Source organism: Lethenteron reissneri, unplaced genomic scaffold (assembly GCF_015708825.2).
Source record: "Lethenteron reissneri isolate LAM-NWPU_2019-01 unplaced genomic scaffold, ASM1570882v1 scaffold_1639, whole genome shotgun sequence".
In the NCBI taxonomy this organism is placed as follows: Eukaryota; Metazoa; Chordata; class Hyperoartia; order Petromyzontiformes; family Petromyzontidae; genus Lethenteron; species Lethenteron reissneri.
In genome coordinates, this window is record NW_026891376.1 from 3,388,306 (window position 1) to 3,406,423 (window position 18,118).

Genomic DNA, 18,118 nt, shown 5'->3' on the forward strand with positions numbered 1-18,118 from the left:
CCGTAGGGTTCAGGACTCACGTTCGCGTTGCTGAGAGCCAGCGAGCTGGCCAGCAAGGCGATCACCAGGGGCACGATGCTCTGAGCCATTGTGGAGACGGAGAGAGGATGCAGCGGGGAGCGGCGGTGTCCTGGAGTGGTTCTGGAGGTTTCCTGAAGGTCTCCTGGAGGTGTCCTGGAGGTCTCCTGAAGGTCTCCTGAAGGTCTCCTGAAGGTCTCCTGGAGGTCTCCTGGAGTGGTCCTGGAGTGGTTCTGAAGTGGTCCTGGAGTGGTTCTGAAGGTGTCCTGGAGGTCTCCTGAAGGTCTCCTGAAGGTCTCCTGAAGGTCTCCTGGAGGTGTCAGACGGAGTGATGTGGCTGCTTGAGATTCATCGCCTTTTTATGGCGAGCGGCGGCGTGAGGTCACCGCCCTCCAGGGTCGCGGGGAACCTCGAAACCATCGCCCCGGGGAGGGGAGGCACGCCCAGCTCGCATCATCTAATGACCATGACCTCCTCAACTTCCTCCTCCACCCCACTCCTCCACCTTCTCCTCGACCTCCTCCTCCTCCTCCTCCTCGACCTCCTCCACCTCCTCCACTCCCTCCATCCTCCACTCCCCTCCACCTCTACCTCCATCCCCTCCTCCACCTGCTCCATCCTCCACTCCCTCCACCACCTCCTCCACCTCCCCTCCCTCCTCCACCACCTCCACCTCCTCCACCTGCTCATCCTCACCTCCCTCCACCCCTCCACCTCCTCCATCCTCCTATCCTCCACTCCATCCACCTCCTCCACTCCCTCCTCCTCCATCCTCCTCCACCTCCTCCACCACCACCACCTCCTCCACCTCCTCCTCCACCACCTCCACCATCCTCCACTCCCTCCACCTTCACCTCCTCCACCTCCTCCTCTCTCCCTCTCACGACGCCTCTTAAGATCATCGTTTATCGACGATGACGCCTCCACTGTTGGTGGGGGGGGGGGTTAGGGGGGGAAGAAAGACGGCTGTGTAGGCGTTGGTTGCTGACCACCCATCCCATCATGCGTCACTCACTCACCCACTCACTCACTCACCACACACACACCCACTCACCCACACACCCACTCACACACTCACTCACCCACACACTCACCCACACACTCACTCACACACTCACCCACACACTCACCCACTCACACACACACTCACCCACCCACTCACTCACTCACACACTCACCCACTCACTCACCCACTAACACACTCACACATCTCTGTGGGTCTCTATGTATATCTTTGGGTCTCAATGCATATATGTGGGGCTCTGTGTATCTCTGTGGGTCTCTGTGTATCTATATGGGTATCTATGTATCTCTATGGGTCTCTGTGTGTCTCTGTGGGTCTCTGTGTATCTCTGTGGGTCTCTATGTATCTCTGTGGGTCTCTACGATCTTTGTAATTTCCACGCGAAGACGACGATGATGGTGATGGTGATGATCACAAGCCTCTTGCTTAGCAGCTGTCAATCCTTGGTGGCTCAGATCGCTTTTGAATTTTTTTTTTACTTTTTAAACCTAGCTGACGACCCAGTAGTTCAGTGGAAGTTTCCCACCCGGTTAAACACACGAATAGTTTCTTATAAATTTCGATTTAAAGCTTTCGTGACTGCAGGATTCATCTCTTGGTTTCTTTCGGTAAAGTCACGTAGAAGGGAAGTAATAAAATAATAAAAATAAAACATTATAAAATAACGCAAGCAGCCGTCCTGAGGACGAAACGTCGTGAGAATTGTATTTTATCCATGTTTTATATTTATTATTTCCCTTCTACGTGACTTTACCGAAAGAACCAAGAATAAGTTTCTTATGAGTTCGGCTGCTGCTGCTCTTGCCTAAAAATAACACAAAATAATCACGGCAATTTCCCTCCAGCGGTGTTATTTAAAGAGGTCACACGGGGAGGAAGGTTTGATTTTGTTTTTTAATCTTGACGGGGGTAACGATGCAAACTGAGCGATTAGCGACTGACGCCTTCGTGTGTTCTATAAATACAGACGACGAGATCGGTGACTCGGGGCGACCTCTGTGTCTGTGTGTGTGTGTCTGTGTGTGTGTGTCTGTGTGTATGTGTGTGTGTGTCTTAATGTGTGTGTATCTGTCTGTGTCTTACTGTGTGTGTGTATGTGTGTGTCTGTATGTGTGTGTATGAATTTCATCATCGCTTGCAGCTGGGGTTGGCATCGTCCCCCACTCCACCTGATGTTGAGGGGAAATGGGCGAGGTTTATGACCTGTGACTCATGCAGCTGCAATGGCTGCTTTGGGTACGCGGTCCAGACCTCCCCAGAAACCCTGGCTGACAGAGGAGGTGTTCAGGTTAATTGAGAAAAAGCGACAGGCCCACTCTCATCGGTTACAGCATCCCACGTCAGAGAATGAGGAGGCTTACCGCAGCCTTCGCTCGGAGGTTCGGAGAGCCGTAAGGCGCTGTAAGGATGGGTGGTGGTCGCGGGTTGCTGAGGAGATGGAGTCTGCCTCAGTGGCCCGTGATCACAAATCACTATTTAACTCCATCAAAAAAGTACCCTGCAGCGCCACACCTATTACCATCATTAGAGGAAAAAAACGGTGATCCAATCTCCGACCCCCAGGAAACAGGTTTGCAGATTTTCTGAGCATTCTGTGAGGTCCTGGGGAGGGAAATTCTCTCAGCCAGGAAAACATCATGGCACAAAGTGGGGATAACCCTGCTGAGGCTGCGGTGCCTCAAATATTGGAAGAGGTCACCCCCTGTGAGTGGCTGGCTGAGGTTCCAGCTGTTGAGGAAGTACTGAGGGCGATCCGGAGTCTGAGACCAGGGAAGGCACCGTACACCAACGCTGTGTGCAAAAATCCCAGTGGGATGCAAGTCAAACAACAACAACAACAACCACAAGACAACTTAGATTAAGGCCATCAGTCTAACTCTGTACTACAACAACACAAACAACAACAACAACCACAAGACAACTTAGATTAAGGCCATCAGTCTAACTCTGTACTACAACAACACAAACAACAACAACAACCACAAGACAACTTAGATTAAGGCCATCAGTCTAACTCTGTACTACACCAACACAAACAACAACAACACCACAAGACAACTTAGATTAAGGCCATCAGTCTAACTCTGTACTACAACAACACAAACAACAACAACAACCACAAGACAACTTAGATTAAGGCCATCAGTCTAACTCTGTACTACAACAACACAAACAACAACAACAGCCACAAGACAACTTAGATTAAGGCCATCAGTCTAACTCTGTACTACAACAACACAAACAACAACAACCACAAGACAACTTAGATTAAGGCCATCAGTCTAACTCTGTACTACAACAACACAAACAACAACAACAACCACAAGACAACTTAGATTAAGGCCATCAGTCTAACTCTGTACTACAACAACACAAACAACAACAACAACCACAAGACAACTTAGATTAAGGCCATCAGTCTAACTCGTTACTACAACAACACAAACAACAACCACAAGACAACTTAGATTAAGGCCATCAGTCTAACTCGTTACTACAACAACACAAACATGGCCAAACCGAAAAAACTTTTCTAAAATCACCAAAATAAAGCCATAAAATCAAATGAAACAGTGATCATAGGAACTGTGACCAAATTTTCACAATAAACGACGTCAACAACATGTACCACCAAACCTCTGCAGCCATAGCTGGCAGCATGAGTCACTCCACAACAGCAGCAGGAGCATCAGTCGGAGTGTCAACATTTTTCAATGCACCTTTAAGATCAGCGCACTAAATTAAAACACAGGTTAGTGTGTTAAGGACCTTGTCGAAAGAAAGACAATGAACAGTGTGTGGCTCAAAGGAGTTTATTTGTCCGTGATTCAAGACACTACACAAGACAAAGCTCCCCCGTGTAGCCTCTAGCAGGCTGTAGGGGCAAGTGCCGTTAGTAGTGAGTAGCTGTGCCTGTAGACACAAAGATAAAGGTCCCCCGTGTAGCCTCTAGTGGGCTTTAGGGGCAAGTGCTGCTAGTAGCGAGGAGGAACATCAGCCCCTATGATCATGATGATGGTAGTGATAGTGGTGGTGACGGTAGTGATAGTGGTGATGGTAGTGATGTGGTGGTGATGGTAGCCATGATGATTATGGTGATGGTAGTGATAGTGGTGGTGATAGTAGTGATAGTGGTGGTGATGGTAGTGATAGTGGTGGTGATGGTAGTCACGATGATTATGGTGATGGTAGTGATGTGGTGGTGATGATGGTGTTGATGATTATGATGGTAGTGAATTGATGGTGGTGATGGTGACATTGCAGGAGGCGTCTTCATTGCCTGGAAGTCCCATGACTCCAACCTAGGACTCCTGCAGGCACACAGAGAGAGAGACAAAGGTGGCACGGGATTACCCCACCGCCACCACCAGCACTACCACCAGTACCACCACCACTAGCACCTCCACCACCACTAGCACCACCACCACTAGCACCACCACCTCCATCACCACTAGCACCTCCATCACGACTAGCACCACCGCCACCACCAGTACTACCACGACCACCACCAGTACCACCACCATCTCTAACACCAGCACTACCACCACCACCACCACCAGTACCACCACCACGAGCACCACCAGTACCACCACCACCACCATCTCCTCAGCAACCCGCGACCACCACCCATCCTTGCAGCGCCTCACGGTTCTCCGAACCTCCGAGCGAAGGCTGTCGCTTTTTCTCAACTATCCTGAACACCTCCTCTGTCAGCCAGGGTCTCTGGGGAGGTCTGGACCGTGTATCCAAAGCAGCCATTGTGGCTGCATGAGTCGCAGTCCTAAACCTTGCCCATTTCCCCTCGACATCAGGAGGAGTGGGGGACGATGCCAACGATGCCAACCTTCATCAGCCTTCTGAGACCAGGCCACTAAGGGTTTGAATGGGGTCCTGGGTGTACACCCACCACCGGAGTGGAAGAATGGCAAGCGCATCTTACAGATGACAAGTCGATGGTCAGAGGGCAGATCAGCTCCACGATAGGTCCTGGTGTCAAGGACATGAGCTCGCATCCGCTGTTCTGTCACAATGTGGTCCAGCAGATGTTCTTGCTTGGACCCGGCATGCATCCATGATGTGTGGATGCGCCGATGCCGGAACAGCATGTTGGTAATTACAAGCCCATGGGCTGCACAAAAATCTAGCAGCCTCCTGCCGTTGTTATTGAGCTGATCTGGCCCATGCCTTTCAATCACTCCAGACCAGGTGCCCAACAAGATCACTCTATCCTGAGGGGCCACATTAGCCAGCACCTGTGACAGGAGGTCATAGAAGGCATTTGACTCATCGGCCTTGCCTGCATCTCTCCACGGATGTTCATCTTCAGCGGGGGCATAAGTAACCACGACCACCACTCCTCGCCTCTTGGTTGATGGGAAGCCGAGCCCAAAGTAGCCTGGGGCTTACAGCTTCCCATGCCTCACCGCCACGCTAAGAAGAAGAGCCACTCCCTGTTGTTTGGCAGTCTCCTGCCCCGAGAAGAGGAATGTCCACCCCTCATGGTGGCAGGAGCCAGAGCCGGTCCACCGGACCTCCTGAATACCACAGAGATCCAGGCGGTATCGGTCCAGCTCCCGACAGAGGAGTGGCAGCCTCTCCTCCGCAGTGAGCGTTCGAACATTCCACGTGGCCACACGAAGTGGCTTTTCGTTGTTTCTGGAGGAGCCCCGAGGGTGAAGATTCAGTCTCCTGGCTCCGCCAAATGGGGTTTGGCCAGGAGACGTCATAGACGCCTGTCCCCCCGGGGCCTCCGGCACAAGCTTATTAATTACATTTTTCCGTCGTGGTTTAGCGGTAATTAATTGAAGGTGGAGGGGTTACCAGCCCCTTGCACCCGTCCAGAGCCCCCTTTGGCCGCTGTGGTGGCTACAGACGCCATGAGGGGAAAGGCCAATCTGAATTGGCCCTCCCCCCACAGCACTGCTCACGTCAGCGTTGTCCATCCGGCACCATGAGGAGGTAGGGGGTTGTTTTGCCGGAGACATCACACACACACAGACACACGCACGCAGACACATACACAGATACATACACAGACACACACAGATACATACAGACACACAGACACACGCACAGACACACATATACAGACACACACACAGACACACATATAGACACAGACACACACACACATATACAGACACACGGACAGACACACACAGACAGACACACACAGACAGACACACACAGACACACACATAGACACACAGACACACGCACACAGACACATACACACACATACACAGACACATGCACAGAGACACAGACACACACACATACATACACAGACACACACAGACACACACAGACACACACAGACACACACACAGACACACATACATAGACACACGCACACAGACACACACACAGACACAGACACACACACATAGACACACAGACCCACGCACAGACACACACATACAGACACACACATACATACACACAAACACACCCACGCACACGCACAGCACAGACAGCCGACCCACCTTGGTATGGCCACACGCAAGCCCCGAGCCCCTGGTTGAACACCAGGCCTTGCTGGCAGAGCTTGTAGTAGGTGTAGTGGTTGGAGCAGTGGTAGAAGGCGTTCGAGTTCCCTGGGTCCGCGAACATCCCGTCCACCTTCGCCTTGCAGAAGTCCACCACGTACTCTGCGCACGACAGGCAAAGGTGACCCGTGTAGCCTCTTAGCAGAGGGCAAGGAGGCAAGTGGCTGTGAGCGACAAGCCCCTATAGACACACAGACAAAGGTGCCCCGTGTAGCCTCTTAGCAGACGGCAGGGGCAAGTGCTGTTAGTAGCAGCAGCAGTGTCTATAGAGACACAGACAAAGGTGCCCCGTGTAGCCTCTAGCAGGCTGTAGGGGCAAGTGCTGTTAGTAGCAGCAGCAGTGTCTATAGACACACAGACAAAGGTGTCCCGTGTAGCCTCTAGCAGGGCTGTAGGGGCAAGTGCTGTTAGTAGCAGCAGCAGTGTCTATAGACACACAGACAAAGGTGCCCCGTGTAGCCTCTAGCAGGCTGTAGGGGCAAGTGCTGTTAGTAGCAGCAGCAGTGTCTATAGACACACAGACAAAGGTGCCCCGTGTAGCCTCTAGCAGGGCTGTAGGGGCAAGTGCTGTTAGTAGCAGCAGCAGTGTCTATAGACACACAGACAAAGGTGTCCTGTGTAGCCTCTAGCAGGGCTGTAGGGGCAAGTGCTGTTAGTAGCAGCACCTATAGACACACAGGCAAAGGTGGCCCGTGTAGCCTTTAGCAGGGCTGTAGGGGCAAGTGCTGTTAGTAGCAGTGTCTATAGACACACAGACAAAGGTCCCCCGTGTAGCCTCTAGCAGGGCTGTAGGGGCAAGTGCTGTGAGTAGCAGCAGCAGTGTCTATAGACACACAGACAAAGGTGCCCCGTGTAGCCTCTAGCAGGGCTGTAGGGGCAAGTGCTGTGAGTAGCAGCAGCAGTGTCTATAGAGACACAGACAAAGGTGCCCCGTGTAGCCTCTAGCAGGGCTGTAGGGGCAAGTGCTGTTAGTAGCAGCAGTGTCTATAGACACACAGACAAAGGTGTCCCGTGTAGCCTCTAGCAGGGCTGTAGGGGCAAGTGCTGTTAGTAGCAGCAGCAGTGCCTATAGACACAGACAAAGGTGCCCCGTGTAGCCTCTAGCAGGGCTGTAGGGGCAAGTGCTGTTAGTAGCAGCAGCAGGGCCTATAGACACAGACAAAGGTGACCCGTGTAGCCTCGAGTTGACACGAGATTGCACGAGTTGAGGGCTTACGTGGTTTGGTGGTTCCCTTGGTAGTCGTTGTTGCGTCGTCGTGTGAAACTGCACACACGACACAGACACAGACTCAGTGTGTGAGTAGTCTGTGGGTCTCTACTGTGTGAGTAGTCTGTGGGTCTCTACTGTGTTAGTAGTCTGTGGGTCTCTGTGTGTGAGTAGTCTGTGGGTCTCTGCTGTGTGAGTAGTCTGTGGGTCTCTGTGTGTGAGTAGTCTGTGGGTCTCTGCTGTGTGAGTAGTCTGTGGGTCTCTGTGTGAGTAGTCTGTGGGTCTCTGTGTGAGTAGTCTTTGGGTGGGTGAACGAGTGGGTGAATGAGCGAATGGGTGGGTGAATGAGTGAGTGGGCAAATGAGTGAGTGGGTGGGTTAGTGAACGGGTGGCGAGGTGAATTGGTGACTGTGTGTGTGTGTGTTTGCGTGAATGATTGGGTGAGTGGGTGAATGAGTGATTGAGTGGATGGGGTGAATGTGCGATACGTACCATCCCAGTCACATCTGTTTTTGGCCGTGTTGAACACCAGGTTGGCTGGACATTGCTTGTGGTATGTCAGGGAATTGGAGCAGTGGTAGAAGCTGTGCGAGTCTGAGGGGTCTGCGTACATCCCATCGGCCTTGTCATGGCAGAATCCCGAGTTCACCACTGCAGGAGACAAAGGAGCTGTTAGCGGGTCTCTGTGTGATAAGTCTCTGGGTCTCTGTGTGATGAGTCTGTGGGTCTCCGCGTGATGAGTCTATGGGTATCTGTGAGACGAGTACGTGGGTCTCAAATGAGTAGTCTGTGGGTCTCTGTGTGATGAGTCTACGGGTCTCTGTGTGATGAGTCTACGGGTCTCTGTGTGATGAGTCTGTGGGTCTCTGTGTGATGAGTCTGTGGGTCTCTGTGGAATGAGTCTACGGGTCTCTGTGTGGTGAGTCTGTGGGTCTCTGTGTGATGAGTCTACTGGTCTCTGTGTGATGAGTCTATGGCTCTCTGTGTGATGAGTCTATGGGTCTCTGTGCGATGAGTATGTTGTCCTCTTTTTCATGAGTCTATGGGTCTCAAATGAGTAGTCTATGGGTCTGTGGGTGATGAGTCATTGGGTCATTATGGGAGCTACCTGTCTCTGTGTGAGTTGTCTGTGGGTGGGGGAATGAGCGTGCGAGTGGGTAGGTGAATGAATTTGCTGGTCAATGAGCATACTAGTGGGTTGGTGAATGAATGGGTGGGTTCATTAATGAATGAGTGGGTGAATGAGAGTGTGAGTGGGGAGGTGAATTAATGAGTGGGTGAGTGAGTGGATGGGGTGAATGTGCCATACGTACCGGGCCAGTCGCACACGCTGATGGCCGGGTTGAACACCAGGTTGGCTGGACATTGCTTGTGGTACGTCAGGGAATTGGAGCAGTGGTAGAAGCTGTGGGAGTCTGAGGGGTCTGGGTACAGCCCATCAGCCTTGTCCTGGCAGAATACCGAGTTCACCACTGCAGGAGATAAAGGTGGAGCTGTTAGCGGGTCTCTGTGTACGTGGGTCTCTGAGTGATGAGTCTATGGGTCTTATTGTGATGAGTCTGTGGGTCTGAAATGAGTAGTCTGTGGGTCTCTTGGTGATGAGTCTGTGATGGGGCAGTTGTGGAGAGAGTGGAGAGTTTCCCAAACCTGGGCAGTGTGCTCATGACCGGCTCCGGTTTAACAGCAGAGGTCTCACTCCGAATCAGTCGAGCGGCAAATGTCTTTTCATCGGTTGCGTAACGCTGTGTGGAAGCTACCTGGTCTATCGCTCCGCACGAAGCTTCAGGTCTTCTCTGACACAGTCATTCCCTCCCATCTCTATGCATGCCAAACGAGGATCCCCCTAATGGAACATCTTCGCCGGTAAGAAACACTTAGGCTGCCCTGCCTACGATCAATCCTGTGTTTAACCAGGCTGGATTGTGTGAGGAGCTCAAATCCTTGAAAGATCTGGACAAAGTCCCATCGGTGTGCTCCTCCGGCAGGCAAGGCTGCGTTGGCTGGGTCATGGAGCCCACATGCTCAGCCACCGCATGCCTAAACAGCTTTTGTTCGGCCGGATCGAGGGGGCTAAACGGCCACGCCACGGACTAGAGAAGAGATGGAGTGATGTGGTACAGGAGGATGTGGAGTTGAGTGGACTTGCCGATGACTGGTACCAGCGGTGTCAAGATCGGCCTCTGTGGAGGAGGCTCGTGAAGGACGCTACTGGGCAGTTGGAGGCAGTCGCCCTCCAACAACAACGGAAGGTGGAGGAGCGACGCTCACAACAACGAGCGGAGCGCCGAGTGGCTAAAGCACAGCAAGTTGGCACAGTAGGGGGCACAGGTGGTGCATCAGCCAGTCATCTCGGTCATCTCAGTCAGTCGACCCGTGGCACCTGGGTCTGCCCCGTGACCTGCCAGCGGGCGTTCGACACTTCACGTGGCCTCAAGGTACACATCAGAGGTCGCAACCGGGTACCCGATACCCGTAGCCTACCCGATACCCGGCTACCCGTACCGGGCCGGGTACGGGTACAGGTAGTCGTTTGCGACCCTGGTGCGGCCGGGTACGGGTAAGGAATCAAAACCCGTTTGCGACTTCTGGTACACATGGCCGAGCACAAGCATCGATGATGATCATCACCACCACCAACACTAACCGCCATCACCATCATCATCACCATCACCCTCCCGGCTTCTACAGAGGCCACGACACCCTCGTCAAGGCGTGCGATGGAGATTGAGGGGAGTGTGGGGGTGGTGGTGACGTCACGAGACGACATGTGACGTCACGTGACGACACGAGTTGAGGGCTTACCTGACTTGGTGGTTGCCTGGGTGGTGGCTGCTGCGACGTTGCCTGCAACGGCACAAACGACACAGACACAGACTCAGTGTGTGAGTAGTCTGTGGGTCTCTACTGTGTGAGTAGTCTGTGGGTCTCTACTGTGTGAGTAGTCTGTGGGTCTCTACTGTGTGAGTAGTCTGTGGGTCTCTACTGTGTGAGTAGTCTGTGGGTCTCTACTGTGAGTAGTCTGTGTGTCTCTACTGTGTGAGTAGTCTGTGGGTCTCTACTGTGAGTAGTCTGTGTGTCTCTACTGTGTGAGTAGTGTGTGGGTCTCTACTGTGAGTAGTCTGTGTGTCTCTACTGTGTGAGTAGTGTGTGGGTCTCTACTGTGTGAGTAGTCTGTGGGTCTCTACTGTGTGAGTAGTCTGTGGGTCTCTCCTGTTTGAGAAGTCTATCGGTCTTAGTGCGAGTAGTCTATGGATCTCTACTGTGTGAGTAGTCTATGGGTGGGTGAACGCGTGGGTGAATGAGCGAATTAGTGAGTTAATGAATGGTTGAATGAGCGTTCGAGTGGGTAGGCGAAATAATGGGTGGGTGAATTAATGAGTGGGTGAATGAATGAATGGGGGGGGGGGGTGAATGAGTGAATGGGTGAGTGGATGGGGTGAATGTGCCATACGTACCGGGCCAGTCGCACACGCTGATGGCCGGGTTGAACACCAGGTTGGCTGGGCATTGCTTGTGGTACGTCAGGGAATTGGAGCAGTGGTAGAAGCTGTGGGAGTCTGAGGGGTCTGGGTACAGCCCATCAGCCTTGTCGTGACAGAATCCTGAGTTCACCACTGCAGGAGACAAAGGTGGCGCTGTTAGCGGGTCTCTGTGTGATGAGTCTGTGGGTCTCTGTGTGATGAGTCTATGGGTCTCTGTGTGATGAGTCTGTGGGTCTCAAATGAGTAGTCTGTGGGTCTCTGTGTGATGAGTCTACGGGTCTTTGTGTGATGAGTCTACTGGTCTCTGTGTGATGAGTCTGTGGGTCTCTATGTGATGAGTCTACGGGTCTCTATGTGATAAGTCTACGGGTCTCTATGTGATAAGTCTACGGGTCTCTGTGTGATGAGTACGAGGGTCTCTGTGTGGTGAGTCTATTGGTCTCTGTGTGATGAGTCTATGGCTCTCTATGTGATAAGTCTACGGGTCTCTATGTGATAAGTCTACGGGTCTCTGTGTGATGAGTACGAGGGTCTCTGTGTGGTGAGTCTATTGGTCTCTGTGTGATGAGTCTATGGCTCTCTGTGTGATGAGTATGTGGTCCTCTGTGTGATGAGTCTATGGGTCTCAAATGAGTAGTCTATGGGTCTGTGGGTGATGAGTCAGTGGGTCCCTATGGGAGTCTACGGGTCTCTGTGTAAGTTGTCTGTGGGTGGGTGAATGAGCGTGCGAGTGGGTAGGTGAATGAATTTGCGGGTCAATGAGCATACTAGTGGGTTGGTGAATGAATGGGTGGGTTAATTAATGAATGAGTGGGTGAATGAGAGTGTGAGTGGGGAGGTGAATTAATGAGTGGGTGAGTGAGTGGATGGGGTGAATGTGCCATACGTACCGGGCCAGTCGCACACGCTGATGGCCGGGTTGAACACCAGGTTGGCTGGACATTGCTTGTGGTACGTCAGGGAATTGGAGCAGTGGTAGAAGCTGTGGGAGTCTGAGGGGTCTGGGTACAGCCCATCAGCCTTGTCCTGGCAGAATGCCGAGTTCACGACTGCAGGAGACAAAGGTGGAGCTGTTAGCGGGTCTCTGTGTGATGAGTCTGTGGGTCTTATTGTGATGAGTCTGTGGGTCTCAAATGAGTAGTCTATGGGTCTCTTGGTGATGAGTCTGTGATGGGGCAGTTGTGGAGAGAGTGGAGAGTTTCCCATACCTGGGCAGTGTGCTTATGACCGGCTCCGGTTTAACAGCAGAGGTCTCACTCTGAATCAGTCGAGCGGCAATGTCTTTTCATTGGTTGCGTAACGCTGTGTGGAAGCTACCTGGTCTGTCGCTCCGCACGAAGCTTCAGGTCTTCTCGGACACAGTCATTCCCTCCCTTCTCTATGCTTGCAAAACGTGGACCCCCCTAATGGAACATCTTCGCCGGTAAGAAACATTTAGGCTGGCCTGCCTACGATCAATCCTGGGTTTAACCAGGCTGGATTGTGTGAGGAGCTCACAAATCCTCGAAAGATCTGGACAAAGTCCCATCGGTGAGCTCCTCCAGCAGACAAGGTTGCATTGGCTGGGCCATGCAGCCCGCATGCCCAGCCAGCGCATGCCGAAACAGCTTTTGTTCAGCCGGATCGAGGGGACTAAACGGGCATGGCACAGGCTAGAGAAGAGATGGAGTGATATGGTACAGGAGGATGTGGAGCTGAGTGGACTTGCTGATGACTGGTACCAGCGGTGTCAAGATCGGCCTCTGTGGAGGAGTCTCGTGAAGGACGCTACTGGGCAGTTGGAGGCAGTAGCCCTCCAACAACAACGGAAGGCGGAGGAGCGATGCTCACAACAACGAGCGGAGCGCCGGGTGGCTAAAACAGCAAGTTGGCACAGTAGGGGGCACAGGTGGTGCATCAGCCAGTCATCTCGGTCATCTCGGTCAGTCGACCCGTGGCACCTGCTGGGTCTGCCCCGTGACCTCCTGCCAGCGGGCGTTCGACACTTAACGTGGCCTCAAGGTGCACATCAGAGGTCGCAACCGGGTACCCGATACGCGTACCCTACCCGATAGCCGGCTACCCGTACCAGGCCGGGTACGGGTACAGGTAGCCGTTTGTGACCCTGGTGCGGCCGGGTACGGGTACGGGTAAGGAATCAAAACCCGTTTGCGACCTCTGGTGTACATGGCCGAGCACAAGCGTCGTGGTGACGTCACCGCCACCTAGTGGCGAATGGCGGTTGTCGTTGGTGGCGATGATCATCATCACCACCACTATCACCACCCCCATCACCCCCATCACCACCATCACCACCCCCATCACCCCCATCACCATCATCACCACCATCACCCTCCCGGCTTCTACAGAGGCCACGACACCCTCGTCAAGGCGTGCAATGGAGATGGAGGGGAGTGTGGGGGGGGGGGGGTGGTGACGTCACGAGACGACACGTGACGTCACGAGACGACACGTGACGTCACGAGACGACACGCGACGTCACGAGTTGAGGGCTTACCTGACTTGGTGGTTGCCTGGGTGGTCGTTGTTGCGACGTTGCCTGCAACGGCACAACCGACACAGACACAGACTCAGTGTGTGAGTAGTCTGTGGGTATCTACTGTGTGAGTAGTCTGTGGGTTTTTACTGTGTGAGTAGTCTGTGGGTCTCTACTGTGTGAGTAGTCTGTGGGTCTCTACTGTGTGAGTAGTCTATGGGTGGGTGAACGATTGGGTGAATGAGCGCATTAGTGAGTGAATGAATGGGTGGGTGAATGAATGGGTGGGTGAATGAGTGAGTGGGTGGGTTAGTGAACGGGTGGCGAGGTGAATTGGTGACTATGTGTGTATATTTGCGTGAATGGTTGGGTGAGTGGGTGAATGGGTGAACGAGCGAGTGAGTGGATGGGGTGAATGTGCCATACGTACCAGGCCAGTCGCACACGCTGATGGCCGGGTTGAACACCAGGTTGGCTGGGCATTGCTTGTGGTACGTCAGGGAATTGGAGCAGTGGTAGAAGCTGTGGGAGTCTGAGGGGTCTGGGTACAGCCCATCAGCCTTGTCGTGACAGAATCCCGAGTTCACCACTGCAGGAGATAAAGGTGGAGCTGTTAGCGGGTCTCTGTGTGGTGAGTCTGTGGGTCTCTGTGTGATGAGTCTGTGGGTCTCTGTGGGATGAGTCTGTGGGTCTCTGTGTGATGAGTATGTGGGTCTCTGTGTGATGAGTCTGTGGGTCTCTGTGTGATGAGTCTGTGGGTCTCTGTGTGATGAGTCTGTGGGTCTCTGTGTGATGAGTCTGTGGGTCTCTGTGTGATGAGTCTGTGGGTCTCTGTGTAGTGAGTCTGTGGGTCTCTGTGTGATGAGTATGTGGGTCTCTGTGTGATGAGTCTGTGGGTCTCTGTGTGATGAGTCTGTGGGTCTCTGTGTAGTGAGTCTGTGGGTCTCTGTGGGATGAGTCTGTGGGTCTCTGTGTGATGAGTCTGTGGGTCTCCGCGTGATGAGTCTATGGGTCTCTGTGTGACGAGTCTGTGGGTCTCTGTGTGATAAGTCTGTGGGTCTCTGTGTGATGAGTCTACTGGTCTCTGTGTGATGAGTCTACTGGTCTCTGTGTGATGAGTCTGTGGGTCTCTATGTGATGAGTCTACGGGTCTCTATGTGATAAGTCTACGGGTCTCTGTGTGATGAGTACGAGGGTCTCTGTGTGGTGAGTCTATTGGTCTCTGTGTGATGAGTCTATGGCTATCTGTGTGATGAGTCTATGGGTCTCTGTGTGATGAGTATGTGGTCCTCTGTGTGATGAGTCTATGGGTCTCAAATGAGTAGTCTATGGGTCTGTGGGTGATGAGTCATTGAGTCCCTATGGGAGTCTACGGGTCTCTGTGTAAGTTGTCTGTGGGTGGGTGAATGAGCGTGCGAGTGGGTAGGTGAATGAATTTGCGGGTCAATGAGCATACAAGTGGGTTGGTGAATGAATGGGTGGGTGAATTAATGAATGAGTGGGTAAATGAATGAATGAATGAGTGGGTGAATGAGAGTGTGAGTGGGGAGGTGAATTAATGAGTGAATGGGTGAGTGAATGGATGGGGTGAATGTGCCATACGTACCGGGCCAGTCGCACACGCTGATGGCCGGGTTGAACACCAGGTTGGCTGGACATTGCTTGTGGTACGTCAGGGAATTGGAGCAGTGGTAGAAGCTGTGGGAGTCTGAGGGGTCTGGGTACAGCCCATCAGCCTTGTCCTGGCAGAATACCGAGTTCACCACTGCAGGAGACAAAGGTGGAGCTGTTAGCGGGTCTCTGTACGTGGGTCTCTGAGTGATGAGTCTATGGGTCTTATTGTGATGAGTCTGTGGGTCTGAAATGAGTCGTCCATGGGTCTCTTGGTGATGAGTCTGTGATGGGGCAGTTGTGGAGAGAGTGGAGAGTTTCCCATACCTGGGCAGTGTACTCATGACCGGCTCCGGTTTAACAGCAGAGGTCTCACTCCGAATCAGTCGAGCGGCAATATCTTTCATCGGTTGCGTAACGCTATGCGGAAGCTACCTGGTCTGTCGCTCCACACGAAGCTTCAGGTCTTCTCGGACACAGTCATTCCCTCCCATCTCTATGCTTGCAAAACGTGGACCCCCCTAATGGAACATCTTCGCCGGTAAGAAACATTTAGGCTGGCCTGCCTACGATCAATCCTGGGTTTAACCAGGCTGGATTGTGTTAGGAGCTCACAAATCCTCTAAAGATCTGGATAAAGTCCTATCGGTGAGCCCCTCCGGCAGGCAAGGCTGCGTTGGCTGGGCCATGTAGCCCACATGCCCAGCCACCGCATGCCTAAACAGCTTTTGTTCGGCCGGATCGAGGGGGCTAAATGGGCGTGGCACGGGCTAGCGAAGAGATGGAGTGATGTGGAACAGGAGGACGGGGAGCTGAGTGGACTTGCCGATGACTGGTACCAGCGGTGTCAAGATCGGCCTCTGTGGAGGAGGCTCGTGAAGGACGCTACTGGACAGTTGGAGGCAGTCGCCCTCCAACAACAATGGAGGGCGGAGGAGCGACTCTCACAACAGTGAGCGGAGCGCCGGGTGGCTAAAACACAGCAATTTGGCACAGTAGGGGGCACAGGTGGTGCATCAGCCAGTCGTCTCGGTCATCTCAATCAGTCGACCCGTGCCACCTGGGTATGCCCCGTGACCTCCTGCGAGCGGGCGTTCGACACTTCACGTGGCCTCAAGGTACACATGGCCTTGCACAAGCGTCGTGGTGACGTCACCGCCACCTAGTGGCGAAAGGCGGTTGTCGTTGGTGGCGATGATCATCACCACCACCACTATCACCACCCCCATCACCCCCATCACCACCATCACCACCACCACTATCACCACCCCCATCACCGCCATCACCTCCATCACCATCACCACCATCATCACCACCACCGCTATCACCACCCCCATCACACCCATCACCACCATCACCCCCATCACCACCATCACCATCATCACCACCATCACCCTCCCGGCTTCTACAGAGGCCACGACACCCTCCTCAAGGCGTGCAATGGAGATGGAGGGGAGTGTGGAGGGGTGGTGGTGACGTCACGAGACGACACGTGACGTCACGTGACGACACGTGACGTCACGAGTTGAGGGCTTACGTGACTTGGTGGTTGCCTGGGTGGTCGTTGTTGCGACGTTGCCTGCAACGGCACAAACGACAGACAGACTCAGTGTGTGAGTAGTCTGTGGGTCTCTCTGTGTGAGTAGTCTGTGGGTCTCTGTGTGTGAGTAGTCTGTTGGTCTCTACTGTGTGAGTAGTCTGTGGGTCTCTACTGTGTGAGTAGTCTGTGGGTCTCTACTGTGTGAGTAGTCTATGGGTGGGTGAACGAGTGGGTGAATGAGCGCATTAGTGAGTGAATGAATGGGTGGGTGAATGAGTGAGTGGGTGGGTTAGTGAACGGGTGGCGAGGTGAATTGGTGACTGTGTGTGTGTATATTTGCGTGAATGGTTGGGTGAATGGGTGAACGAGTGAGTGAGTGGATGGGGTGAATGTGCCATACGTACTGGGCCAGTCGCACACGCTGATGGCCGGGTTGAACACCAGGTTGGCTGGGCATTGCTTGTGGTACGTCAGGGAATTGGAGCAGTGATAGAAGCTGTGGGAGTCTGAGGGGTCTGGGTACAGCCCATCAGCCTTGTCCTGACAGAATCCCGAGTTCACCACTGCAGGAGACAAAGGTGGCGCTGTTAGCGGGTCTCTGTGTGGTGAGTCTGTGGGTCTCTGTGTGATGAGTCTGTGGGTCTCTGTGTGATGAGTCTATGGGTCTCTGTGTGATGAGTATGTGGGTCTCTGTGTGATGAGTCTGTGGGTCTCTGTGTGACGAGTCTGTGGGTCTCTGTGTGACGAGTCTGTGGGTCTCTGTGTGATGAGTCTGTGGGTCTCTGTGTGATGAGTACGTGGGTCTCTTTGTGATGAGTCTGTGGGTCTCTGTGTGATGAGTCTGTGGGTCTCTGTGGAATGAGTCTACGGGTCTCTGTGTGATGAGTCTACTGGTCTCTGTGTGATGAGTCTACGGGTCTCTATGTGATAAGTCTACGGGTCTCTGTGTGATGAGTCTGTGGGTCTCTGTGTGATGAGTCTGTGGGTCTCTGTGTGATGAGTCTGTGGGTCTCTATGTGATGAGTCTGTGGGTCTCTGTGTGATGAGTCTGTGGGTCTCTGTGTGATGAGTCTGTGGGTCTCTGTGTGATGAGTCTGTGGGTCTCTGTGTGATGAGTCTACGGGTCTCTGTGTGATGAGTCTGTGGGTCTCTATGTGATGAGTCTACGGGTCTCTATGTGATAAGTCTACGGGTCTCTGTGTGATGAGTAC

The 18,118-nt window shown here is 53.1% G+C and overlaps 1 protein-coding gene across 5 annotated transcripts in view; it reads right to left on the minus strand.

The window, feature by feature from the left end:
* LOC133362996 (chondroitin proteoglycan 2-like) overlaps positions 1 to 18,118 on the minus strand; it is a 210,168-nt gene that overhangs the window by 113,318 nt on the left and 78,732 nt on the right. For 4 of the 5 annotated variants that reach the window (XM_061581990.1, XM_061581987.1, XM_061581988.1 and 1 more), the window contains 12 exons: positions 17,312 to 17,470; positions 16,905 to 16,946; positions 15,363 to 15,521; positions 14,187 to 14,345; positions 13,778 to 13,819; positions 12,171 to 12,329; positions 11,254 to 11,412; positions 10,601 to 10,642; positions 9,112 to 9,270; positions 8,291 to 8,449; positions 7,808 to 7,855; positions 6,529 to 6,693 (listed from right to left, as the gene is read on the minus strand). In XM_061581990.1, coding sequence (XP_061437974.1) covers positions 6,529 to 6,693; positions 7,808 to 7,855; positions 8,291 to 8,449; positions 9,112 to 9,270; positions 10,601 to 10,642; positions 11,254 to 11,412; positions 12,171 to 12,329; positions 13,778 to 13,819; positions 14,187 to 14,345; positions 15,363 to 15,521; positions 16,905 to 16,946; positions 17,312 to 17,470 — 1,452 coding nt within the window. The remainder of the gene's footprint in view (positions 1 to 6,528; positions 6,694 to 7,807; positions 7,856 to 8,290; positions 8,450 to 9,111; positions 9,271 to 10,600; positions 10,643 to 11,253; positions 11,413 to 12,170; positions 12,330 to 13,777; positions 13,820 to 14,186; positions 14,346 to 15,362; positions 15,522 to 16,904; positions 16,947 to 17,311; positions 17,471 to 18,118) is intronic. The other variant, XM_061581989.1, reaches the window with a different exon arrangement.